Source organism: Falco cherrug, chromosome 9 (assembly GCF_023634085.1).
Source record: "Falco cherrug isolate bFalChe1 chromosome 9, bFalChe1.pri, whole genome shotgun sequence".
Classification (NCBI taxonomy): Eukaryota; Metazoa; Chordata; class Aves; order Falconiformes; family Falconidae; genus Falco; species Falco cherrug.
The window spans coordinates 39,120,641-39,148,184 of NC_073705.1; the positions used below are offsets into that span (position 1 = coordinate 39,120,641).

Genomic DNA, 27,544 nt, shown 5'->3' on the forward strand with positions numbered 1-27,544 from the left:
AAATTTGTAATTCAGAGTCTTTTGAGTGTTTTCTTATGACTTGTTCAAGTTGCTTAGAAAGTCCTTGTGTACGCTGGGGAGTGGGAGCTACCCTGCTAATGATGGAACAAACCACGTGCTGCTCACATGCCACCTGAAGGTATTCTGGGAGTGTTTGCTGATGGGTTTTACGTGGAGCAGGTATGGAGGCAGCAGGGTTTGATCCAGGATACAGATGATGCTAGTATGTACTGCTTTAATATGTAACTTTTCAAAATGTATTCAACTGAACAAAATTGAGTTTTAAATAGTTGATTTTTAAAATAAGAATATAGTGTACTTCTGTAATGTGCAAGAAATTAAATGTCTGTTACTTAACTCCACTTTTTTCCTCTCCTCAGTGCTGCCCTGCTTGCATGGGAAACTGTCACTGAAGTAGTGTGTAATAACCCAGATCGCTTTTACTTACTTGAAGTAAAACTTCTGCCTGGAATGAAATGGTGAATACTGGATGTTCTATGGAGTTTTATTTCCCTTAGCATCAAACTATGTACCTGACCTGCTTTTAGCAGTTTTTTGGACCACACTGTTATTAACTCTGTATTTTTGTCTCTCTGTGAACCCGTTTGACAGATTGCAGTTCTAACGCATCCTCCCACGGGGTGGAGGAGGATCTGTGGGGGACCCCTCCACTCATCAGGAGCCATAACTGCCCACGGGAGCAGGGCACCCCGGTTTGTGTTCTTGCGAAGTGACTCCTGAGGGCCGGAGCTGGGGGCATTAGCAGCGAAGCACACGCCCGTCCCCAGCCAGGGCCCGCCGGCGCTGTGCCCACCAGCACGCAAAGCTGGTTCACTGATGTTTGCAGCAGCTTCTCTGAAAGCCAGGGGGACGGGCAGCGATGCCCGGCGTTCCCCACGCCGCTGCTGGCATCAGCTGCTCCCGGTAGCCCCAACAAGCGCTTCAGCTCCTCCTCCTTCTCCCAGCCAAAGGCTGAAACGTAATTTTGCATCCACTGGTGGAATCAGAAACTTCTCAGTGACCGAGCAATCTCTGACCAGAGCTTTTCTTCTCAAAAACAATTCCTCTGCAGTTTGAACACTGCTTAAGTGACTGAAAAGGTGACCAGGCAGGTTCAACTGAATGCTGCTTGTTACAGGGTGGTGTCACCGTGGAAGGGACCAGACAGTCTGAGGGGATTCACTGTCCAGGATATGGAATTCCATTCATCGGGACTCAAGTTCAGCTTGCTTTTTGCAGATTGCTCGGTTATACAAAACAGCTGAAAGTTTCAGCTCTGGGCCTGCTCTCAAAGGGTGAGTCTTACACACGTTCCTGTTCCTGCTCATAAAATGGAACACAAGGTGTGCCCCAGTGAGGGAACAGCGGAGCTGGAACTCTTCACAGAGAGCTGTGGCTATCTGCCGAGGTGACAGAAAACACGTGCTTCCATTAAGCGCAGATGACTTCTACCTTGCTGTATTTTTTGCTGTAACTGGATTAACTCTCGTCCTGACCTTTGCCATCTTGTTTTATGAAAACACAAAAGGTTTTTCAGCAACAGACCAAGAACCCGCTAGTTTTAAAAGCGCTGCCTTAAACCAAAGCCCTGTAAGATCACTGGGGGCAAGATCACCTTCCCCCCCCCTTCCTAGCCAAAACCGATGCAACTGCCCTTTCAGCTACTGTTTCCAGTCACTTTGACACAAGACCACGCTCTCTAGCGAAATAAACTCCATTCTCCTCTCCCACAAGAAGACATTTATTACATATATAACACAGTACTAGCAAAACAGGTGACAGACTTTCAATACCCAAGATCACATTTGACATTTTAAGGGAGGCATTGAGGACAAAGCAGTTAAATTTGGGAGATCACACTGGCTCAGAATAATAAATACCTTTTTTCATTACACATCAGGTATGTTAAGTGTCTTCAAACAATAGTTTCTTACATATCTTACATGTCACAAATGCACAAAAAGTCTTATCAATGTGTTTGGGTAGTGTGTTACTGAACGAGTACCGGGCTTATAGTTATTTTAGAGATACTTTGTTTCTAATGAGCTCATCCATATACTGGCTTGTCAAGTTTGAACAAAATACAGACAAATTGGCCCTGTGCTGCAAAAAAAGCTGAACCATGTTTAAATACAACTTCAGGAAAGAAGTAGTCTACCTTGCTTCCAAATCCCCCACTTTTCTCAAAAGCTGTGTTTGTGGAAAAAATACTAAGTAGACAGCTTCAAATTAGCTAGTATTTGACCTTTCTAATGTTAGCCCAAAGCTGTGCTAGGGGTTTAGTTTAAAATGCAGTTATCGAGAGTGCTACAGCGAAGCACAGAAATAAACGTTGCTTGGTTTTGTGGAGGCACAAAGCTTGGGCACTACTTGTTTGTGCAGCTGTGTATTTGAAGATGATAGTAGAGTCCGGTAGTACAAGAAAGAAAGCCAGAACAATGACTTAGCTTCTGCAGCTTTGTGCTGTGTTGAAATTATTACATACAACTTATCAAAAGTGTTTAGGAAGGATTGTTACCAAATAAAAACTAATCTATCCAGCTACTTTTTTCCCCTTAAACAAGTGAATTTTTCAAATTCATTCACTACACCAAGATTACATAGAACTGAATCAGTGTTCATAGGAGTTACAGTACAACCACCTTTATTGAACCATAGTACAACATCTTAAACCAACTGTAATCTTGAATATGTAATACATCCTTAGGAGTAACTAGTATAAAAAGTATCAACATCAGTGGTTTGAATATAAAAATTTATTTAAAGTCAGAGTATGCAACAAATAAAACCTACAGAAAACAGATTTTCCCATCACAATCTGTTGCTTACCAAATAATATTGTGAAAACACATTCCTTCAGTCATTATAAAGTTCTTAAAATACAAAAGAAATCAAATTTTGTAAGAAAGTCTAGTAGACCAGAGACTGTTTCTTCCAGGATGTTCTGTAGAAGCAAGGCTACCCTTCAATACATTCCACGCCATCCTCCTCCACCCATACTGCCTTGCCCATAGTATCCTCCACTATTTCCACTGCCACGACCTGCAAACAATTGACACAAGGTCACGCATACATACCTTAAAAAAAGAAAAAACGTGATGGGTAATACGGAACAGTTCGTTGAAGATAACTTCTACTAAAACAACAATACTTCAGCACTACTTTTCTAAACAAGCATCTGCTGCAGTAGCAAAATGCACAAAGCCCCGATTTACAGTTTACGCTGAACCACCACCCTCCTTCCCTTTCTTCCAGCACAGAAAGCCCAGCCCACCACCCTTCCCCACAGTCTGTCAGAAGACAGATGTTAGCAACATTTTACAAAATACATTTAAAAAGAGAACTTTTACTTACTATATCCGCCCAAGCCATCAGGAGTTCCGTATCCGCCACTGTAATTGCTACCCATTCCCATTCTACCAACAGAACCGTAACCTTGATCTGAAAAGCAGGAAGTGCATCGTTACAAGCCTGGAACTCCTTAAGACTTGGCAAAATGTCAGTTAAGCCTGGAACTGATGCGTACCCATTCCGTCTCTGCCATAGCCTCCCATTCCAGAACCACCTCCAGCAGTTGAGTTCAGGAATAGCTCAATATATCGATGCTCTGTAGGGAACAAAAGCACCTCACTTAGTATTTGGTTTCAGAAACCAGAAGCATAGAGATGCAAAGCAAACCCACCCCACCTTACAAGTAAGTCACAAGCCCACAGAAATTGAGTTTGGTATGTGATAAGATGGCAAAAAGCCTTCTGACCTGGGTACTGCCTGCACAGCAACTTCAGTTTAATGCAGGTTAAACCCTTATATTCAGTTCCCCCTTATATACTCTGGTCAGTGAAAGCATCAGGTGAACATGACACTCACGCATGTGATTTTTATCCTTAGACATGGCAGCTACTGCATCCTCATGTGTTACAAACTCCACATCAGCCTCTCCTGTAGCTCTTCCGTCTGCCCCAATATCAATGTGAACTCTTATGGGGTTCAATGGTGAGAAAAACTGAGAATTGAAACAAAAATTATAAATAAATAACACTAATGCAGAATTCGAGCCAGGTACTTCCTACCGCTTAAATTCAATTACTAATTTCCAAAGTATCACTTAGTGATGCTTTTGGACCGTCAACATTAGGTTAGTCTACACTTACAATCCATTATTATTACACAACTTGAAGAGCTCCGGCTACAGAACTTGAGGAGCTTTCTGTAAAGGCAAGGATACAAACAAGAATTCCTGCCTCCACATGCTGCTTTAAGCAATGAGTTCTAATATAATGCCATCCTGGAAGAGGAAAATAATCACTTCGTTTTTGAAGCGGCAGAGCCAAATGTATTTCTCAAAGCAAGGACACGTTTGTGGAATTCATAAAAAGCTGTCAATCAGACTGCTCTTCCCTGCTACATAACTCGAGAGATACAGTGGTATTTCTGACTAACAGCCTTTTTACCAAACAGTATATGCAAACAAGCCTTTGGTATGCCACAGAAGTACTACTCATCAACTTGCAACAACATACTCTGAATCAAAGGCTCAAGTCTGGCCCTTGCTCTCAGAAAGTCTTTAGACTACAGATAACAATCAAACAGACACAAAAATACAGCCGAATTAAAAAAAAAAAGCCACCAAAAGAAACCAAAACAACAAACAAGCACAAGCTTAAGCATGGAGTCCGTCTGTCCCCCAAGAGAGGCTGTGCTTAAACCAAGCCTTATATCCCAGGAAAACTGTCTCCCTACAAACACCACATCTATACTGACACAAGAACATCCCAAATTCTTGCAGATGTACTTTTATTTGCCTCCCTGGTATCTTATGAGTAATGGGACACCATCTCCTCGAACTGAACACTGCTCCCAACAGTCTCCCCACCCTCTCCCTCCTAAAATAAAGTCTCAGGTCAAAAAATAAATAGGTCAATACAATCAAAGTTTCACATTTGCTATCACTCTTTTACAAAATCAAAAATCTTCAGTTAAGCTTAAACAAACTCCTGAAAACCTTAAAATATGGGTACTGATTGCAACAACTGCTCTCTCTCCAATACACCTTTTCTGGAAATGAAAGAGTACAGAGATTAACGATAAATATAGCTTGGCTGACTTCTTCAGTAATCTCACCTCAGACATTACCCTTCTAAAAGCTCGTTTACTACAAAGTTTTGCAAAACTTGCATAAAAGGCCATTGACTTCAGTTGGCGGATGTATTAGAGCTATTAATCACTTGAGATCTTTAATTGAGTTTGGAACAGGAAAGGCAAGAACGTGCCAACTCTTGGCATTAGAAAGCCCTTTTCCCCACTGTACTTACATTAGCAATATCATTTTCTGTTGCTCGAAAAGGCAGTCCTCTCATGTGAACAAAGTGACCGCCACCATGGAAACCCGACCCTGCCTCTCCAGCTCCACCATAGCCATGTCCTCCCATGCCTATTAAAAAACCCAAACCAAACAAAACCACACACCTGTAAGATCATCACAAAAAGCCAGAAAAGTCCTTACTACTGTTTTTCTGAAAGTGCTGACTTCATACCACTGCATGTAAGTTGTTTACATGTTCCATGTATCAACCCAAATACTAGCAGAAGACATGGCAAGCAATGTGTTTACTTTTTCCTAAAATTCCCCAGTCCTGTTTCCCAGCACCCCCCCCTTTTTTCAACAACCTTCTTTCTTTACAAAATAATCTAATGAAGAAAGCAGTTATTTCTGTCTTGGTAATACTATGTTTTACAACTCAGTAAAAATATTTTTAAACAATTTATTTAAAAAGTATTTTTTTTACCTCTCCCATCCCTCATTCTGTCATCATAGCCATCATTTCCGTAGCCATAGTTATTATAGCCACCATAATCATCAAAGCCACCGTACCCTGTGCAACAGAGAGAAAGAAAGGAGTGATTACATCCTTACCCAAAATTCACAGAGCACTGCACAAGAGTCAATTTTTCAGTCTTTGGGCACCCAGCAGTTTGCAAACAGCCTCTACAGACTGGTAAACCTGAATTTCTGGACAGGGTGCAGGTGTATGTTTCCTTTTACATAGTGACTATAACATGCAAGTGAGAGATCAAATTCTGCTGAAAATACAGTTCCCTTATTATTTCCATTAATCTTAAACACGAAGCCACATTTGTTGATACAGCACAAGTAGACATTTTTTTTGAGATAACTGCGTCAAACCTAATGGGTACCGTAGCTACTGTTCATTTCTTTATTTCTTGACAAAGATGTCAGGAACACAAAACTGACAACAGAACCTCCAGTCATTAGATAAACATACCACCGTCATATCCACCACCTCCTCGACGCATTCTGTCATACATACTTCCACGCCCAGCTCCATAATAACCCCCTCTTCCTCCTAATGGTCTATCATATGGTCCAGGTCGTTGTTGTCCCATCATTCTTCTCGGCATGTCACAGAATCCTCTGATTTCACTCTTACTACTTTTGAAGATTTCAATGTATCTAATAAAAAAGGATTTTCAAGGTACCAGTAAGAATACATGCATAAGCTCTCTGAATATTACACAAGGCCATACTACGTTTTCTATAACTAAATGTACAATCCAACAGAAGTGACTAGAGATGCCATACAACTTAAGTTTCTCCTCAAAACTGCAAGAATCTTAAGTGTATATACAAAAAACACACAACACTTTATACAGTGGCAAAAATTACTATGTGAAAATTCCAGCTGTACAGATTAAGCATAAAACATGTCTTTCCAGTATGAGAAACATACTGTTGAAAAACAATGTCTAGCTATAGTAGCATTTATCACTAATTACCCTACACAGGAATGATTGAAACAATTTTCTGAGTTTAGCAAGCTACCCAGAGCAATACTGTCTCCCCCACCCCCCAAAGCTACTGTATTTCCCAAGTTAACTTAGGATCAGTTATAAAAATTCTTAAAAAAAGCCAGTTCCATATAATGGTCCCCAACCCCCCCAAAAGCATTACTGACCCACAACCCCCAAAAATAAAGATTTAACACCATCCCAAACTCTCCATCCCCACCTGTGCCCTATTCTTTCCTTGTGTTTCCCCAGAGCATTTTCTGCTATCTCCTTTGAAGCAAACTGCACGAAGGCCTCCCCTGTGCTTCTCCCCTGGTAGTCCAGCGTCAATGTTATCCCATTTGGCACGATTTCCAACCCTTTAACCCAAGGACAAATAACCCCATCAAGGGGAACAGTGTTAAAGGCTGAAACATTCCCATCTGTAGCAAATACTTAAAAGCATATCTAAACAACAACAACGAAAAAGAAAACCACCTTGTTTCCCCCATCACCCAACAATACAAGCCAACGATCTTTCATTAAACATTTATGGATTTAGCCATACTTCTTTTCCCGTTTAAACTATGCAAAAATACAACCACCTAAGTTACATGAAACATATATAGCTACCAATCAAGCAATTTAGCTGATCCAAATGCTAACATTCAGGTTTTCCCAAAATGCATAATGCGTTTACCACCTCAACAAAATTAGATACGTAACTCTGTTTTACTACATCTATGGTTATTTGTATTTCATTTACAGGGCATAATTCTTACTTAAGATAAACTAATTTAACACAATCCCTCCCATCCACCCCATAAACAGCTATTACAAATTAAAATGTGCAAAACATTGTGTAAAAGATACAAGAAAACTCAAGTCACTATATTCAACTATACTAGAGGTACCTTGGAAAAACTGAACAATCTCTTCTTTGCTGCAACCAAATGGTAGGCCTCGAAGTCGTACCACTGTTCCATCATTAGTTGTATCGTTTGGCCCATTATGTTTTCCAGTCCAGTCCATCTTTTATTTAAATCAAAGCCTAAAAAGAAAAAAAAACAAAACAAAAAACTTTTGAGATTCCATACATGACCAAGTTCCTCCCCTCAACAGAAATCTGGTAGTTTTTCTTCAGACAATTAGTACTAGGAATAATGAGCTTTTTTTTTCTGTTACGTATTTAAAATTGTGTTTGATCGTATCTACAACACGCACACATCTAGAACCACCCCGCGCTCTGACGGGGGGGCAGCACGTGGGCGGGTACAGCACATAAAGCTCGTTATTTACTCAGAGTACGTCGAACATCCCTTCTATCAGCTTTGGTGGGGGCTTTCTGCGTTATTTCTGGGGGGGTTGTTATGCGTAAGTTGAGGAAGGCGCAGGAACCACGCAACGGTTCCTGCGCGGAAGCACAAAGCCTTCCTTTGTCTGCAAACAAAGCGGCCGGGGCCACGCTCCCGACTGTTTTTTCGGGTGTTTTTTCCCTTCCGCCAAGCCGGGCGGCGCGTTACCCCGCGGGGGCGCGGCCGGGGCCGGGCCCACCCCGAGGGCAGCCGGGCGGGCGCCCAGACCCCGCCGGGGACGGGGAGGTCGGGCCCGCGCGGCGGCAGGTGCGTGCACGCGCGCCGCCCTCCGCCGGGGCGCGTGCGTACGTGCGCGCGAGGCTCCGCGAGCGCCCCACAACGGGCCGCGCGGCCGCCCAGCCGCAGCACCCAGGAAACCGCCGCCGCCGCCCTCCTCGCGCGCGGGGAGGCAGGCCCCTCCCCCCCCGGCCCGCGCCGCCGACACCGCGGCCCTGACCCACCGCCCGCTCCCCGGCGCCATTTACCGCGCCTCCCCGCGGCCGCCCCTTCCCGCCTCCCCTCTCCCGCCCAGCTCCCCGCCGCGCCCCGCTGCCACCTCTCCGCCTCGCAGGAGCTGCCCGGCCTCCGCCCGCGCAACCTCGGCCCCCCGGGAGCCCCTCGCCCGCCGCTCTCCTGGGGCCGTCGCGGCCCTCGGCTCCACCACTCAAAATGGCGGCCGTGCTCGGGAACGAGGCTCCGCGGAGAGACGCCGCGCCGCCCCCTCCCCCCCGCCCTCTTTCGGGAGCGCCGCGGCCCACGGCTCCCGCATTTGCGCGCCGGCCCCGCCACCCCGTCGAGGGGGCTCAAAGGCCCGCCCGCCCCAGGGCCTGAGCCCCCTCTGCCACCGCCACCCTGCCTGCGGGCACCCCGGGCGGGCCCTGCTAGGGCTCCCTCGGCCCGCTCCCTCCGCACTCACCAGGAGACCCTCGCACACCCCTCGACGCGCTCCGGCAGGAGCTTCTGCCGCGAAGGAAGCTCCTCCTCACTTCCAACCTGCCGGTGGGCTCGAAACGTACGCAGCGGAGATGGGCAGGCGCGCGTCCCGGCTACGCAAGTATCGCGATAAGCCGCGCCGCGCTGCTCAGCCCCGGCCGCGCGGCCCCGGCACATGCGCGCCTCCGGGCAAAGGCGACAGCGCGTGCGCGGCGCGGCGGCCCGGCAGTTCCCGCCCATTCCCCTCGCGGCGGCCGGCGGCCGGGGCGCGTGCGCACTGTGCCTGCTGTCACGCGGTGCCTGCGTGCGCTTGGCGCCAAGCGGGCTGGGAGCGCGCGGGGCGGGGCGCGTGCCCGTAACGGCTGCCCGGGGATCGCCTCAGGCTGGTGGCCGTGCCCGCCGTAGCGGGGTCCTCCGGGTGTCCGGCTGCCTCGGCGCAGGCTTGGCGGCGAGGATGGGGGGCTTCTCCCGTATGGGCGCACGCAGTGGCAGCCCGCCTCCCCTCGGCTTTGCCGCTGCGGTAAACCCGCGGCAGGCCGCGCCCGCGGGCGGCCTCGCACGGCTCCCGCTTTCGTAAATGCTTCAGCTGTGGTGGGAGGGCCCGTTAGAGCGCTCTGGAGCTGGCGGCAAGCGGCGGAAGGGGGAGGCTAAGATCGTTTTTAAAGAATTGAAAGCAATTTGCCGAGCGCTGGGGGTGTGGAAGGAGGCCTGAGCCTACGTACGTGCTCGGAAGTGACGGGATGGCGGCCCGCTGGCCCCTCCTGCCGTCGGGGAAACATTAACGGAGCGCGGCTGGCGTTTAAGGGTAAAACTGGTTAGACAGCACCTTGCAGAGGGCAGGTTAAGACTAAACAGGCGCAAATGACAATGCAAATTCCTATTTTTACGGTTGATGCATTTACAAACCGGCCATTTTCTGGAAATCCTGCGGCAGTTTGTCTGCTTGAAAATGTAAGTTGAAAAATAACTTATGTGAAGGACTGCAGTGGCGTTTACCGTTCTGTACTTGACCTGAGCACTCAGCACGGCATTAGACTTTGCTTCCTTCGCTCAGGAGTTTTGCTTGCAAGCTTTGTTTGCTGTTGCTCCAGAATACGGAGAAATTAGTGCAAGGGTATGCTTTTTTTTTACCCATCAATTTTTTTTTCATACAAGACACGCTTCGAATTTTTTGTGGGTTTTAATTTTTTTTTTTAAGGAATATACTAACTTGTTTTAACAGAGTTACGGAAAAAAGAAATGGCTTAATTTTAAAGGCCCAGGAATTCAGAATGAAATCTCTGAAAGGAAATGCTGTAACAGAATCAGTACTCTAGTTTTTGAAGGAAGTGTTAAAAGTGGGTTTTGGTGTTAGTGTGTTTTTTGTGTTCCTCCCTCCTTTTTTCTTTATTTTTTTCTCTTTCTGTGGAAAGAAAGTGGGGAAATACTGAACTGGATCCGAGTCTTTCACCATTACTGGGTCAGATTCAGCTTTGCCCAAGTTTGAACAGCGAATTTTTATTTTTTCAAAGCATGGTAGTTTTAGCGCAGTTGACAGTAGTCATCCTCATCAGGGCGTTCTGAACAGTTGGTACTAATCTATACACAGTTGATAATTTCTACCAAAACCTAATCATTAAACAGCATTAGAAATGTATAGGCCTTAAAATATTTGTATGGTAACACTTGATGAGAATTTTAAGTATGAAAATATATGTAGAGAAGTCAATGGCGGTAGCTTCTACTGACAATATGAATCTTCTCTAGATGTTCCTAAGCCTATCTAGGTCTCCTACACTATAGCCCACTTACCAGATCAGCTAAAGTTATGACTCGGAACATGAAACTTCAGAGGTATTGTTGGCCCCCTGAAATCTAAATTCTCCCTCTGAAAGTGATCTTACTTAAAACCTATGAGCTTCTAGTTGCATTTTTTATATTAATTTTGCTTTATTACATTAGTATATTGTGAAGGCAACTTATTTGCATGTTGCCTTTGGAATGTTGGGGTTTTAAAGTTATTTTCTACAGTATCTGGGGCTAGAGGCTTTAGTGTTAAAGTAGAGATGCTAATTCATAATTTAATTCTATGCTCCAAGAAAGTGTGGTGCACCTAGCAGCAATGTTTCTGTTCTCTGTTCCCTTCAGAGTCTCAGGAGATGCTTTGCAAAAACTTGGGAGCAAGGCAAGACTGGCAAAGCAAGCCCTTTTGGTTTTCAGAAGTGCCACAGGATGGCAGTATTTCAATGAAGTTCTGTTTTTAATAACATTCTGGTTGGTCTTTGTTGTGGTTTAGTATCTTCAGAGTAATTGACAAAAGTGTTTTCCTGGAATAAAGGAGAGGCACTTGTTACTGTAAAAAGTTAGATTGTTGTTTTACTGTATAGAATGCACTCTGCAAATACAGGTCTATGATACCCATCAGTAATGGGTATGAAATCTGGCTGGGAAAGGATTAAAGTTACTAAGGGAAATAAGTAAAGTTAGCAGGGCAAATGTTTATCTTGCAGAGGATGAACCTGACCAGGTCCACTTAGTATTTTGTTTCATATTTTAAAAACCAGATTCTCAAACCTGGCCAGTTAGCATAGTTGTGTGGAGATCGAGCGATCGAACAAAGGTGAAGTCAAATTTTATGTAATTGCTACAACTTGTGTATCCTGGGCTCAGTGTTCATTGGTTTAAATCTGTAGGCAGTTAGAGCAGAATGTAGTGAGCTTACAGCATTTTTGTTTTTCAGTTTCTCGGCTTCTGCTGACTTAGCATGTCAACTTGTTCTTGTTGTTCAGAGCAGTATCAAGGGTACAGCCATAAGGGCTGATCAGCCATCTTGGTTGTTGCCCTAGCCATTACCACATACCTCTTGCTGGCATGAATTTTTTAGAGTTTCAAAAAGTTGTAGTTATTTTTAGATTATGTTAATAATGACTGACTTCTCAGTGTGACTTTAGTCATAACTTTTAAAAAGAAGATTTGTGTTCATGGAAAGACTGAGTTTAGTGGGTTTGGTGATTTTATTTTCCATGTATTCCAAGAATTTGTAAACTAATGGGAGAGATAGAAGTGCCTATGTATCACACTGATTGAACTAGTTACCCTGTTTTATGCTTAAAAGTTTGGGGTTTTTTTTCCCCTCTCAGAAAGTGTTTTAAACTAAAAACTATGTTTATTATAATTAAATGTCTGTATTTATTTGATAAAGTTTGATTCTGCATTTTTTGGCCTGCTCTTAATTGGATTTTTGGTTTCATCATTAGGACCTGGGTGAAGAATTGCACCAAAAAATCGCAACAGAAATGAATCTTTCAGAAACTGCTTTCATCAGAAAACTGCACCCTGGAGATGACTTTACCAGAAGTGGGTACTTCCTTTTACCCACCAAAATCTCTTACAGGGGAATAGGAAGACACTGTGGGTGCATTTGTAAGGAATGATGCTAATTTGTGAGACAGCCAAAGCATAATTTTGGAACTGTGATGTATCATACTTAATATAATAATGAGCCTTTTGCACATAGATTCTTTATAAAGTATTTGTGCTCTGTATCAAGTTCATTTTACAATATGGAAACATTTATTATTCTTGAATTAGAGAATTTGTTTTAGTGTCTTTTACTAAATAAGTTGTACAGAGAAAGTGTCCTAAAAATGCTGTGCAAAGATCCTTCAGTTAATACTTGCCTTTCTATTAATAATATCCCGAGATAACTTCTTATACAAGTGGAAGATAGAGATGGAACATGCTTATTCCAAACACACAAGACTGCAAACTGAGTAGAATCTGGCTTGGATGCTTAGGAATTCATCACTGGGGTAACTAAGCTACTATTTGAGTTTGTCACAAAATCTCACAAGTTGTCTATGGAGCCAATACTGGAAAATAAAGGTTTCCAACAAAATTGGGAAATCTGAAGTTGCCCAAATCAAACACACTAGGTTGCTTGTTTGAATGGTTTGAGTGGAGGGACTTCACTGGTGTTCTTTGGTAAGGGATGTATATATTATGGGAGAGGAAATGGAGAGACAATAGACAAGATGGAAAATACCAGACAAATACAGAGTTTGTTCAGAATCACTTTGTGGATTAGTTTTCAGCTGAATCAGTTTACTGAATCTGCTTACTTTGCAGTTGTGTGATGGCATGAGCCAGGGGGCTGGAACCCCACTAGCTTGGAGTTAGATTCCAGGTTAAGGCATCATGTTGGCATCATGTCGCTTTGACATGATGTAGTGGCAGAGAGAAATAAACATCTCTGAGGTTATTGGCTGTCCGAAAGAGACCCTTGAACACTGTGCAAACAAACAGTTCTTTATTAGTTGATTGCTTGTATGGGGACTGGGATTCTGTAGTCTCTGTAATGAAAGAGGATTTTCTTAAAGTAGTAGCTATCATTGCTTACTCCTGTTGTTAATAAATTGGAATTTGTTTTAGGGTTAGACTAATTGCTTCAGTCAGGAAGTGGTAATACTTTTCATTTTTCATGGTAACTTTTTTTAAATCTTAACACCTTGCCAGTATGTTTACACATTTTTTTTTCCTCCAAGTCATCCATATTCAACTGCATATAAAGCTCCAGCTGCTTTCCCATTAAAGTGCTTTTGGTATTAATGGGACTAGAGTTTGTGACATCAGAACTGTACAGCTGCTGAAGAGATGCACAATTTTTTTGAAGGAATTCAGTCACTGAGCTACACCTGCAAATGTGTGTATTGAGGGGTGGGGGGGAGTGAGAGGAGACCAGGAACATTAAAATGTTGTTTATGAGACTGTCATCTGCTTCTGGAACATTAGTTGATGTAGTAAGGGCTCCTGGACAAAGAGTATGCTTTTGCAGGAGTATGAGTTTGATCAGTCATTTAATTTCATTTTAGCTTTAAAAAAATCTGTGTTATTTTAGAGATGTGTTGATTTATCAGAGTACAAAATGTCGTCTTAGTCTGAGTACATCTGCATGTCTCAAGCATCCAGGCAGGTGTTCCGAGTCACAGAGCTTGTCTGTCTCCAGTCGGTCATGGGTGACTCCATTTCCTCCTGCGTTCAGCCACAATTCCCACTTAGGGGAGTGCATTAATGCCGCAGGGCAGGCGTGCAGCTGGGTTCTCTGCCGTGCCTCAGAGCACTTCTCTGCCATGTCCATTAGTTTCATCCACTAGGTTTTGCTGGGACTCTGTTTTCATTACATAGGGGACTGACTTCAATGAACAAATTTTTCACGGGGGCAATGACAGGAGTTGTTTGTTGTTTTTTTTTTTTTTTTAAATATCATTTGGGTTTTTTGCACCTTTTGGTTGTGTTTGTATGGTAATTATTCACTTGAAATATGTTTTCATAATCATTCTCTTAAACACCATGGGACAAGAACTCTGCAAAAACATCAGGAAACCAAGTATAGTGCATTTTGCTTCTAGTTCTTTTAAACAACAAATAGAAATATGATTACTAGTGGAGGGTTAGTATGTATTAGAGGCTTTTACCGGTCTTGACTGGTGGTTTAAGCAAAATAATTCATAACTGACCTAGCTCTGATACAGGTTCTATAATACTAAAAAAACTATCTTTAACCCCTACAGTGTAACCCAGCCTGCAAGCGTATAGAAATAGTGACTGTGACGCTCTAGGATTCCATAATATGCCAGGACACAAAGGCTTTATCGAAGGTCTCTACTTTATTAAAAATTACTACATATACCACAAAAATCACCAATAGCAAGTATATCTATGATTAATGAAGTGACTATATATATCTCTCAAGCTATTACAAATTATTATAAATGATCAGTAGTATAGCAGGAATCAGCAATAGCAGCAAGAAGTGTGTATCTACGGTATTACAGGTTACTACAAACTTATCACTAGTCAGTAATCAAACATCAATAATGTAACAGTAGTTATACTTACAGTAGATTACTTACATGTATATGTATGGTACCAAGCACATTAAATAGATTCCAGAGGGTAGGATGCAGCAAGCCCAGAAGTGGAAGGACAAACCAGACTCAGCCCAGAAGTGTGCCCAGAGGGGGACCAGTAAAATAGCAGTCTCAGTTTGACAATGATCTGTGTCATGGAGTTTGGAGTCAGCCGTGTGTCCCTGGCAAGGGTCCATGATCTCATATAAGGTTTGTGCAGACCTGTTTAGGACAGGCAAAAATACATGCAGCACAGAAAGGTCTTTGAGAAGCTCCAATTCAGGTAAAAATTAAGTAATTTTTATATCAGAGACATAAGAGAATACAGGACACCACCACTTGAAGAAGCCAGTGAATGCTGTTAATTCCAATTTTTCACATGGAACAGCCAATAGATAATGATGTTTTCTATTTTCTCAAAGCAGTTTTTATTTTTCCAGACTGTTTTCCTGTTCTTCCAGTTAGAACATCCAGTAGCAGTTAGATTCTTACTTTTTAGGGATGCTTTACCCTTTTTCCAGACTATATTTCACTTTTTTCAGGGGTTAAGTTGCTGTTACAGTTTGTTGATTTTGTGCTTACTGATGGTATCTTGATGTGTCTAGCTACCCAGCAGCGCTTCAAAGGTGCAAGCTTCGCTTCTCAAGGATGCTGCTGGTTCACAGGCCTAGTGCTCAGGTTGGCAGGCATTTCTGCGCTGTATTTCCTTTGCTTTTCTAACAAAGTAGCTTTTTTCTGTTACAAGTAGACTCCTGTTGTTGGCCTGACTCAAAAGCAATAGCTATTTCAAATATCAGTACAAAATAGGTTCCTAATAAGTCGTGTTTAAGACCAAGGCTGATTATAATGTGCATTTTGATTAACTGAAATGTCATCACTCTGTGTAAAGTTTTGAGATAAATTGAAGCTATAGACTTCTTCCACTTAATAATGCATAATAAACTTTATTGTCAAGGTTCCTGCTTTGGACTCAGGTGGTTCACCCCAGCCAATGAAGTTCCTCTCTGCGGTCATGCTACACTTGCAGCAGCTGCTGTGTTGTTTCACATACAAAGTATGTTTACAATCTATTTATTACTATAACATTTTAGAAAATTTACTTATAATTAAGACCTCTATTTTCTGCAACAAAAGCAATTAAATACTCAGAACATTTAGAGAACACATCTAGAAATCCGTTAGGTATTGTCTTTTACAACTGCTCTGTAATTGTAAGGTAGTCTGATGCCTAAACTTGGATTCCAGTGCCCTACTATTACTCATTTAAGAAAAGTGTTAGCTGTCATCTGGGAGAGTTACAATAGAATTTGATGAATAAGGAATATTTCTCTTTCCATTAAAAGGAAATTTCCATTCATTCTAGGAATGTGCAGGAAAGATTCCCCAGCAATTGCTGTGCTTGTTACCTTCAGAAGATTATTTGTTGAGGTAGTTGGGGATTTTGTCTCACAATATGCAAAATACAGGTTTACTGTAGTTAATTCTATTTTAGCTGTATAACCAATTTTTCTGAATATACTGAGCTACTCTATTATAATTCAGATTAAAATCCTTGTGTTTGGTAATGTTGCAGTGTTATCTTTCTAGAAAACACAAATTCAGTTCTGACATTTGTGACACTGAGTGGGGACTTAAAAGCCAGACAAGTGGAAGATTATATTGTGCTGGACTTACCACTTTATGTAACCTACCCACAGGTCAGTCAAAATGTTATTCAGTAAAGGCTTTCAAGGAAAGTGTGTGTTTATATTTGTATGCGTATGTCAGTCTTATCTGTCTTGTCTGTAGTTGGATAGATAGACATATATATATTCTATCTTTTACAGTGTGGTTTGGTTTTTTTTTTCTTCAGGTACTTCATGAAGTAGAAGAGTTAATAAAGGTAAAAAAAATAATCTATATGTGGTCTTAGAAGCACATTTATAATAGCCATAGTTATTCTTATAATTGCTAAGAAGTGGCCACAAGGCATTGCTTGATGTACTCCTGAACTTGAAACACTCAACTTTAAAGGTCCGAGTCATGCAGCTCAGGAAATGGAATTCTCCAAAATGCTGCAGTTGCACTTTTGTCTCCCACTACCATTGACTGGAGTGTCAGTATTTATTTCAGTGGCATTTTCAGCCTGTAGTCTGCATGTGAGAGCAATCTAGTGGCCTTGCCCTCTTCTAGGTCCCTGAATTTCTTTCCAAGTTGACATATACAGAGCTCTTAGCACCTACCCATACCCATTCATGCACTTGGTGCATTTACTTTTCTTGCTTGCATGTACTTGACAGCTGCATGAAAGACCCTGTGTAAGCCCTGTTCTAGCAGGGAATTTGTTCTACAAAAATGTTAAGGAAATATTTTGTACTCAAATGATAGTGGTTTTTCTTTGTCTCCTTTAACTTTTCCACCAGGCAGCCATTGGTGACATGGTTGTTCAAGATCTCCGTTATTCTCCTGATACAAAGAAACTCTTAGTCCGCCTCAGTGATGCTTATGAAAGGTGTCATGCTTTTTTTTTTTTTTTTTTAAATTAAGTGTGCAGAAATTGAGTCTGCGTGTTTAACCTCTGTTCCTTACACACTAGGCTCTTTTATCTGTTTTTTAAATGGGTGGAGGTTAAAACCTCTTAATTTTAAATAACTGTTTAACATAGGATTTTATCTTCTAATGTGAGCTGCTTGAACCTGCAAAGCTGAATAAGATCAATCTGAAATCTATGTCCAAGAAAAGGAGGTGTAGGAAACTATTTTAACGATGGTGCATTTTCCCCATCCGTCTGAGTCAAAAAAAAGATCCAGTAACCTAGCAGGAAATGAGGAGTCTTGCTTCTCAAATGAAAAAGTAATAGTTGCATAGCTGTAGAGGTCCTCTTAGTGAGATAGGGTGCATTAACAGAATACCATGGATTCTTGTTCCCAGTTGACTGTAATCTGCTTACCCATGCTTAACAGCATCATAAGTAGCTTAACAGAGAAAATTCCAATTCAAATTATTCCAAACCATTTGTTAATCTGAGAGAGCTGAACTTCATTAAGTCAAGTATGATTTGGATAGATATTGGCCAAACACAACTTCTTTAATCAGGCCAAATTACTATTATTTTCACTTGCAGTTTGGCTGAGCTAATGTTTAAAGAGTGGGCTAGCGGGGAGATAGAAATATCTTCAGCAGAGAACTATTTTTGCTCTTTCAGACTTTATTTTTTAAGGAGGTATCTGCAGCTTCTCAGACTTGAGGCTGTTGTGCTTTAGAATCCCATGAGGATCTGAATGGTGTTAGTTATTTGCTTGCTCTTTGCATTCTGTACTGGTGAAATATTTCTTTCAGTGATTAAAATGTTGAAACAAAAGTGTGCTCTTTTGTAGCTAATATTCCAGGATACTCTGCTTTCAGAAATAGATAGGAAATGCATGGCTTGAAATTTTTACTCTGTTTGCTTAAAGCATGTTATATTTAGGGTAGCCTTCTGTCCAATGACATTGGGAGGACAGTGCCCTAGCAAGATTCCTAAATCTTGTCTCTACGTTTTGCTGTGGCTGCTTTGGGATTGTAGAGAAGATGATTTAGTAGTTTTATGTTTCTTTTCAATACTTAATGTAAAATGAAGAATATGGGCTATTAAAATTCTATAATTATATTCAAGGTCTGTTTTGGAACAACTGCAAGTGAGCGCACAATGCTTTTTATCAGCTGAAAAGACGGGAAAGGTGAAAGGACTCATACTCACTCTTAAGGGAAATTCCAGTGGAAAACATAAAGGCCACGATTTTTACTCCAGATATTTTGCACCTTGGTATGGGGTTCTGGAAGACCCTGTTACAGGTATGTTTGTGTGATAAATAACTCTTACTCTTGTTTCAGTTCAGTTAAGAGGTTCTTATTAAACTTAATGAATCTGGTTTTGTGCTTTGGAGTCTCTCATAAATTACTGTTTCATATGGATAATAGTAGTGTGCTCATTAAACTGAAAACTTTCATGACTGTTGCTAACTCATTCAGAAAAAATCAGCTTCTTGCTGTCATCAGGCCAGATATTCCTGTGTCTTTTTCAGATCTTTTTTTAATCTCTTGTAATGATTTCTTAATAATGCTGCATGTCCTGGTGTCCTTGAGCCCTGGTAATTATGGTTACTTCACAGTAGAGTTTCCAGAAGGGTGTCTTTGTCCCTAGCTGCTAAGGTAGACTGAAGCAGCATTTCTAGCTATGAATTTGAGAAGTCCTCCTAAATTTTTAAGCCATCTGCCAGTCAGGAAACAAGAAATCTGTTTTCTAGTTTTCAGAAGCTGTGGTGAGACCATAAAGATCTCTTTGAGTTAGAGCCTGATACTTACTAATATTCGAAACTGAAAAAACCCTGAGGTTTTGTTGTGAAAACTGTTAGGAGAAGAAATAGTTTTGTTTTACACATTGACTTCTATGCACTTGTTCCTATTTTTAAAAAATACTCAAAAGTCTGTTCAGATTTTTCATGATTAGCTGTTCCTATTTCATTGAATAACATCATATTTATATGAATAACATTTTAAATATAGTATTTTGAGATTCTGGTATTAGGAAACCACTTTTGATAGACAAATGAGTACTTCGGCTCAAGTATTGTGATAAAAACCTCCCACCTATTTGTTATTCCTACCAGTTGTGGCTAATCATGAAGCCCTCACCTAGGCAAAATTTCCAGTGAAGCCAGAAGATGAGGAAGTAATACTGCTTTATTGTAAATAAATGATAAAGCCTAAAGTTCTGTCTGCTGCAGACTCTTAGGTGTTTTTGCCCTAAACACACGTGTGGCACTTGATTTGTTTGTGGCATGTACCTTTTGGAATGCACTTGCTCTATAAAGTAGTGATTCTAATCTAATTCCATACTTTATTTTCCAATTTCTTTTAAGGATCTGCTCATGCTGTTTTAAGCAGCTACTGGTCAGAGCAGCTGGGGAAGAAAGAAATGCTTGGTAAGAGAAAATGTTTTCTTGCAAAGCTGCCCATTTATGTAAAAGCTACTCACTAGAAAAGGAAAAGTTATATTATTACTACAATCCAAACTGTAGCAATAACTCCCTATGCATTTTCTCAATATGAATAGAACATTATATAATATTTTATGTGTCAGGTGATCTTTAAGAAATGGCTTTCTCTCCTACCCACCAACATCATGCCTGCAGGGAGTTCAAAGTATCAGTTTCTAGATTGTAACTCTCTGCAGTTAGGTTTTGATCTCAGCTTTTGGGTTTTAGTTTTCATGATCTTTCATCATAACTGAAGCTTGGTGAACTTCAGATGATGTTGTTTATGTCTTTTGATTGAATTTCACTTTACTCCTTGGTCTTTATGGCTTGCATTTTGGGTATTGGGAGCAGGTATCGTTTTCATTAATGATGTGTACTTCTCAGTACAGTTTGGACAGTGTTTTCCTTTCCCCTCATGTATATTAAGATGATACTGAAAAAAGTCATATGGTTTCTGCCTGATTGTGGAATTTTCTTGAGAATTACTCCAGATTAATTCCTTCAGTGACTTCTTTAGGAAACTTAAGGTTTAGAATAGCTAGTGTTATTATGGCTAGATAATAGGTATTTTTAACAGATTCTACTTACGGAATGTGCCTCGTGGTACGCTTTTTACTGGTTTCTGATACATCTGTGTAGGTATGAAGATCAGTTTTCCTCAGCATGATGATGTTTTACGTGGTAGCAAGGAATGATATAAGAAAGAATAGTCATGTTACAAGAACAGAAAGAACATGATTGGCTTTAAATATGTAAGCATGGGGACAAAATACATAGGCATAGGCAAATTTTGTTTGTGATTTTATTTGCAGTCTTACTTTTAAATGATTAAGCCTTAGTCTGAGATGACTGTCCCTCTGAGGTCAAAAAAGAGATTTACTGGTATTCTTTCAGTCAGTGAGATATGCTTATTAAATCACATACTTGTTGTTAAGTAGTAAACTGAAGAACTTGGAAAAAAATTAGAGAAGCTTAATAAATGACAACACAAGAGGCATTGGGTGTCTCTTTGCTTCTCAAGTTTCTAGTGCTTTGCCAGAGAATGCACGAACAACAGAAGCAACACAAAATACCCTAGCTGCTATCTGGTTCCCTAAGAGGTGGCAGGGGATTATGATTCTTTTGTGTACCTGACCGCAATTAAGTCTTTGGTAATATTTTGTTTTGAACAGAGGTTGGATCCTTGATCTAATAAGGTTCCCTGTCCATAAAAGTAAACTCTTTTCCAAACAAACAGCTACCTTGAATATAAGCTTTCCTATATTTGGTCAAATGAATCTCAAAATGGATTTTGTTGATAAGGTCTTTAAAGGATATGTGATAAGTTATCATACAAAATGGATTTAAAGAGAACAAGTTCATTTGACATCTGATCAATATGTGGTCTCTACGTGTTTATGAGAAATAATTTTTCCTTACATGCATGTGACTGAGGGGTATGAGGTAGTACTGGGGCAAAATCTATTATTAACGAGATTATTTGTAAGAGATGACTGGCAATCAAGAAGATTACATTATCACCAAAGATTAATAAAGACGACCATCATTTGAATTTTTAGAAATCTTTGCAGTAGCTTCTGTAATATCTGATACCTTTTATTGCAAGAATAAAAGAAGATTTTCTTCCATAAAATGAAAGATATTTTAGTTCAAAAATAGATCACATATGAAATAATATAAAAATGAAGAGCATTAAATCTATGTTCAGATCTCTTTGGATATTGTGACCTCTAGGAGGAGGTCAGCTGCATCTCTGCTGAAGTATCAGACATAATTTCCTGTGTTTGAGTTCTCTTCTTACTTTTATTAGACCAAATTCTCAAACAACAGCCACCACCCCCATCAACTACAAAGAGAATTTTCCAGCCTTTTTACAAGGTGAAATACTTCACAATCTTTCTTGAAATGATGTATATGTCCTTGAATTTAAGCTGGGTGTTAAATCAGAGTTCGGTATCAGTCCTTGCCTTTTTTTCGTTTGAAGAGTCTCTGCAATATTTAAATATTATTATGTCTCCTATCAGATGTATAGACTTTCATAATTGCTAATGAATGCAGTATTTAGCACTACCTCTGTATCCAACCCTTCACATAGTTTTCACATTTCGAAGATAACATTTATAAACATACATAAGGAATTTGATGTAACCAAACAGATTAGAGGATTTAGCAAATAATTATGAAGAAAAGGGGCTTTATCCAGTACAATTTTTAATCTCGGTTGAAGCTAGAGGAATCTTTCTGTACCTCTTTACTTCAGACAACTGTAGTGATTTGCAGGGAAATTTTGGTTCTTGTTACTGCCTTTAACTTCTCTGATTCCTTCCCAGTACAGAACAGGTTTATAGCATTTGTTTTTTTTGTGGGAGGTGGGGTGGGGACCCAAACTAAAAAAATCCAACCAAAACCCAAACCTTACTTTGATAACTGTAAGATCATGCTTTCACAAATTTTGCTAGATTTCTTTCAACAGAAAATCTGTCCCATCTTCTAACTTTTTAGTTTCCTTACTTTTTTGTGTGTGTGAAGAAGTTGCTTTTAAATCTACCTGTATTTAAGTTGTTGCTAATTTGAATTCCCATGAAGAGTTTTGCAGTTATAATCATAGTCTTCATCTTTCCCAGGTAATCTCAACACAGAGATTGATCACATCAGATTTATGCACAAGTGTATCATTTCTGCCAAAGGAGAGGAGTTTCCCTCCGTCAATCACCAGATTTATCCACCTTCTTTCTTAGAATAAAAAAAGTAATGGAGATCTTAACTTCACTTAAGAAAAAAGTGCTGCTTTCATCAGTCCTTTTACAGGGTTTAGAAGTTTGACCCAAATAATAATTTCTAAAAATAGATACTTTTAAGAGAGTGGCACTTGTTCCTGAGTTGATGTCATTATGATGATGTCATGAAGAAAATCCATTACTCCCCAAATTCTGTAAGCAGTGGTCATTGAGAACCATCCAGGCTGATAAGAAGCTCTTCAAAACAACAGGATAATACTACTACAAGGCTGCTGGCTGCTTTGTGAATGAGTGGTACATGAATCTATGATCCTGTATATCAACATGCTCAATTTCACAGTGAAATAATTAATCGCTTTTATTTAAATCTGCTGTCATGAGAGAGCGGGAGAGTTTAGTTGTGTATCCACACTTGGCAATAGTAATTGATCAAATTTATCATGGTCTGGATCTTTAAGTGTCCAAAATACTCAACTTGAAGGCATTCCATGCATAGTTGTTATTCTGACGAGTTAAAAACAATAACTGGTGGTTCTGTAAGTGCAAAAGAACAGAAAGTATCTTTCTTTATGAATCTTTACATAGCTGCCATTTCCACTGTTTTGGAGTGTTTGCTTTGGGTGAGAATCTAATATCCTGTTATAAGGAAGACCTTTCTGAGTGGCTGAGAAATTGTTTTAAAGCATACGTTATATATGCCATCTGTTACAGGTCCTATGATCTGAATACAATCTCTGTCCAATATTCAAATTATGGGTTTGTGAGGAAAACCACGCCTTTTAGCTTTGAAGAAATTTTGCACTAGTTGGAAGTTTGAGTAAGGAGACTGTGAACGTTAATGCCTCTTCATCCATTTATAGCCTTTGACAGAAACAACACTAAACCCAAACCTTTGCTAGGTGCCATCTGCACCAGACCGTTTTCTGATCACATAGTTGTGCAACTAAAGTTGGACTGCTGAAGTAAGTCTGCAGACTGAACATGTGAGGTGAGCATTATCGTCTCACCTGTATATGACTAAACAGTTTCAGCAAAAGTTTAGTTCTGTAATTATTTACAGGTAGAAGGCTATTTCTACTTAAACTTTATCCAGCTATATTAAGTTATGTATTCAGGATTATATAAATCAATATCTGTTCCTGTCTATGTAAGAATTTGGTCTCAGTTTGTGACAGCTGAAGCAGCATCTTTGTTTCTTTGTAGGCTTTTTCCGCTGCCCTGTTTGAGCTTTATTTTCCCATTATCCTGGTGTTCTTCCTTCTTATCTACAGAAATTGTCTATCGCATGAATGGGAGAATTCAGGACTGCTTTTGGTATGCAAAGGAAACTTGGTTGGCCATGTTGCAGCAAACTATCCTTCACTACTTGTCTTAACTAGCATTTTTGTCACTTGATAGACAAGTTCTAACCTGAGATACAGCCTCAGCTAATCTTCGTCTGCAAAGACAATTCATCTAGGGAGTCCCTGCTACAGTGCTTGCTCTGGTGCTGCTTGCTTTGTGAAGACAGAGCTCTCCTTTCCCTGAGTTTTCATGGATTTTTAAATAATTTGTGATAGATACTAGGGTTTTTTTAACTGTGGATTCTTGTTTCCATTTAGCTTTTCAATGCTCCCGCCGTGGAGGAGAGTTGAAGATTTCAGTGCGTAATGATGGAAGAGTTGACATTGCGGGGCGAATTGCTATTGTATTAAAAGGAAACCTGGCTTTCTGAAGAAATTCACACTCATCTCCCACACTTTCAAATTATTCATATTATGCTAGTTATATCTTCACTCTAGGCAGTGAATCACCACTGGCCTCAAAATTATTTGATTACTTATTGTCCATTTGAAAAAATTGCTTCAAAATAATCACTACTCATCTTCAAGATCCTTGGCATTGTTTTCTTCACTTTCATTTTGCCACTTCCTATGTACACTGACCTCAAAAAATGTCCAAGGACAGCTATCTTGTTTTTCTTTTTAAATGATTCTGTTCTTATTTCCAGATTCCATGTTAAAAGCCATTTCTGCTTCCTGGACTGAATTGTAAACATTTCTGATTGATAAAATAATCAAACTTTTTCCCTTTTCAGTCATTTTCCATGAAATCTGACTACAGTCCTTTAAAAAAAATTTTTTTTCTCTGCCATACATCTGCCATATATGATGCTGATATGTTCATTAATTTACTTGAATTAAAATATGAAAAAAATAGAAATGGTTTAGAGATGTGCTTTGTAGTTCTGTTCTGAACAGTATTTTTGAAAGAGGGATGGTATTGCAGTGGCTCATGTTAAATGCTGCTTGGTCAATATTTTTAATTAAAGTTTTACAGAAACATTTGACAGATTGGCATAGTGATGTATAAAAAACTGGTCAAAAATCAGAAAGAAAACTTAGTTACAGCAATGTCATTTACTTTTCAAAGACTGAAGATTTGCACCTAAACTAAAAGTTTCTTCTGTAACTTTCTTCATGAAGTGTATGGCTTCAGTTTTTGTGATTTTTTGCTTTAGTGTTCTGGTCTTTCTCTGAATTTATTAGGAATATTGAAATGTTTCAGTTACTCTAGCTAAAACTCAGTTTTCCCTTTCAAATCGCTTTTGTCCTAAGCTTTGCTTTAGTTTTTTTCTTTGCAATATTTCAAGATGAGGGATTTAAACTCAAAGGCATTTTAATACTGTGGGAATGCTGGATGTCAGCCTTATAAATTATGACGAACTTAGTCATGCCAAGTTGCCCTATTTCCAGTTATTTTGAATTTTACCATAACTTGTAACTTAGATCTTACTTAAGTCTGACTAGCTGGAGGCAAGTAACAGTGTGAGAATCCTAGGATTCATTTGAAATAAAAGCTTCTAGTTCCTGCCACTACACAGAACATACTAAAAATATGATTTTAATGCACTAGAAAGCCCAGGAGCTAGGTGGCAAGCAAAAGGATCTCCAAATGGAAATGCATGTTCTTCTTCTTCCTGAAGTTCCTGGACCTGAAATGTGGTTTATAAACATGGACTTGATCATCAGCTACAAGACTCGGCTATGCAGGCAGCTTAATAGCAGCGTTGCAACAACATGTTTAGCAGCCACCCTGACCTTGCCTTCTCACAAAGCAAACTGATAACTTTCTGGCTACTGACCTGGGTCTTCTTGGGCAATACCGCAGGCTTGTTTTGCTGCATTCGCTACTTCCTACCGGGTTATGCAGAGAGTGAATCTGGCCCATAATCTGAGATGCTTTGCAAAAAACCCCTTCCTTAAGAATATAAATGAACTAAGGAAGCAATTATTGTTTATCCGTCCACATTTAACAGACAGTACAAATACTTTTTTTTTCACTCAAGAGGTCTAATAATGAACAAAGCACAGTACATTGTAAACATATTTGCTATCTAAATTTCCTGACCAAACAAGTATCTTTGCTGCTTAATGCATTTTTTTTATAGTTTACTACTACTTTGTCACTGTTTCTGTTCAGGATAGAAAAATCACCAGAGCTCAGGTGGGAGACTGTGCAGTAATGTGTTTGTAATCAACAGATTAGTTAATCAGCCATGATTTATTAATGATGCATTAATTATACCTGATTGTGCAGTTCTGCTGCCTAAATGGAGCTTTAAAGGAGTTATTTTATTAATCATCATTGTGCTAATTGCAGACACTTACAGAAGGATTGCTAATTAAACATGCAACCATATGCAAAATAAGCAAGGCTGCTGAGAGTGGCAAGAAAAAGAGCACTCATTTTCTGAATAGCAACTTTATTCTCATGAAATATTGTGTAGTTGACCTGGTGATCCTGATTACTCACCGAGACTTATTTTAATACATTGCATATTTTCAGTCAGCAGTAAATTAAATTAATTGTGGCAAATTCTGTCCATCTTCCCTAGTGCAAAAAATATGTAGTGTGAACTTCAAATAAAATTACTTAGAATTTGTGTGGCCTTGTGTCACATTTTCATGTGAAGGATTTACCTGTTGTTTTTTTAGTTGTATATAGTTAATCTAACTTAACTATCTTGACTTGAGCAAGATCCTGAATGCTAAATTACCTTAGCACCAAATGAATTGTATGATTGCATTTGAAATGAGAATTCAGACTCAAAATCACATGAGTTTTACATCAAGAAAAAGAGGAACACAGTGATGTTTAACTCATTCAATTTCCAAAAGCTCAAGTCAGCATAGAAAATGCAGGAAGGAAACAGTGCTTCAAGGTAGATTTCTATGAAGAGACTACTGTAATTTAAATAAACATTAGTGCCATGTGATCTTCAACCTACATAGTACATTTTTTAGGCCCTTACAATGCTAAATACAATTTTTGAGTGCTATAGAATTTGAGTGCTATAGAATTTAACGCATTTTTTTTTAAATGCAAGTTGCTAGGCCTTCTTCATTGATTAAATAAAACTTTGAGAGAATTTTCTAGAACTGCCTGTATAATATTACAACTATTAACATAGAAGTTTACAATTCAGTGTTTCTCTAAGAAAATAGTTAACTTGCATTGTTTTGGTAAAATATTGAATCAAAAGTTAAATTAAGTGAAGAATAAGTGAAAGGCCGGAAAAATGCAGTATCTCTGTTAGGGTTTCTGGTGCAGAGAATTTGCAGAACTGTTTTGTGCTGCTCTCTTATTAAGACTGTAGCACAGGGATGTGTTGAACCAAAGGCAAATACACTTCCAAAAATTCCTATGCACTTAAGAGTTATTTATCATGAAAGTGTCCAACAGAAGGCCATTAAGTTACAGGCCACTGTAAGTTTTGAGTGAGCCTGTGGCTAGATCCAACAGCTGAGATACGAAAATTTAGATCCACATTTGGTCATTTTATTTCTTTAGTGTGTGCCTTTGCA

At 39.9% G+C, this 27,544-nt stretch overlaps 2 protein-coding genes across 7 annotated transcripts; one reads left to right on the plus strand and one right to left on the minus strand.

Moving 5' to 3' along the window:
* Positions 1-1,708: 1,708 nt before the first annotated feature.
* On the minus strand, positions 1,709-9,263 carry HNRNPH3 (heterogeneous nuclear ribonucleoprotein H3). Of its 6 annotated transcripts, none has more exons than XM_055720282.1 (10): positions 9,058-9,263; positions 7,701-7,837; positions 7,028-7,166; positions 6,330-6,472; positions 5,787-5,873; positions 5,313-5,431; positions 3,868-4,003; positions 3,527-3,607; positions 3,355-3,441; positions 1,709-3,077 (listed from the first exon to the last, which is right to left on the minus strand). In XM_055720282.1, exons 2-10 carry the CDS (start codon positions 7,816-7,818, stop codon positions 3,064-3,066), a joined length of 924 nt encoding a protein of 307 aa, XP_055576257.1. In that variant the 5' UTR covers positions 7,819-7,837; positions 9,058-9,263; the 3' UTR covers positions 1,709-3,063. The 6 variants fall into 6 exon arrangements, with proteins under 6 accessions (XP_055576257.1, XP_055576255.1, XP_055576253.1 ...); XM_055720280.1 differs by having other exon boundaries at positions 1,709-3,042; positions 9,058-9,262; XM_055720278.1 differs by having other exon boundaries at positions 1,709-3,042; positions 6,285-6,472; positions 9,058-9,261.
* Positions 9,264-9,440: 177 nt separating this feature from the next.
* PBLD (phenazine biosynthesis like protein domain containing) lies at positions 9,441-26,622 on the plus strand. The gene is made up of 9 exons (XM_005433551.4): positions 9,441-10,025; positions 12,311-12,410; positions 15,918-16,016; positions 16,550-16,659; positions 16,815-16,844; positions 17,365-17,453; positions 18,597-18,775; positions 19,843-19,905; positions 24,299-26,622. The coding sequence occupies exons 1-9, from the start codon at positions 9,936-9,938 to the stop codon at positions 24,409-24,411; spliced, it is 873 nt and encodes a 290-aa protein (XP_005433608.1). The 5' UTR covers positions 9,441-9,935; the 3' UTR covers positions 24,412-26,622.
* The last annotated feature ends 922 nt before the right edge of the window (positions 26,623-27,544 follow it).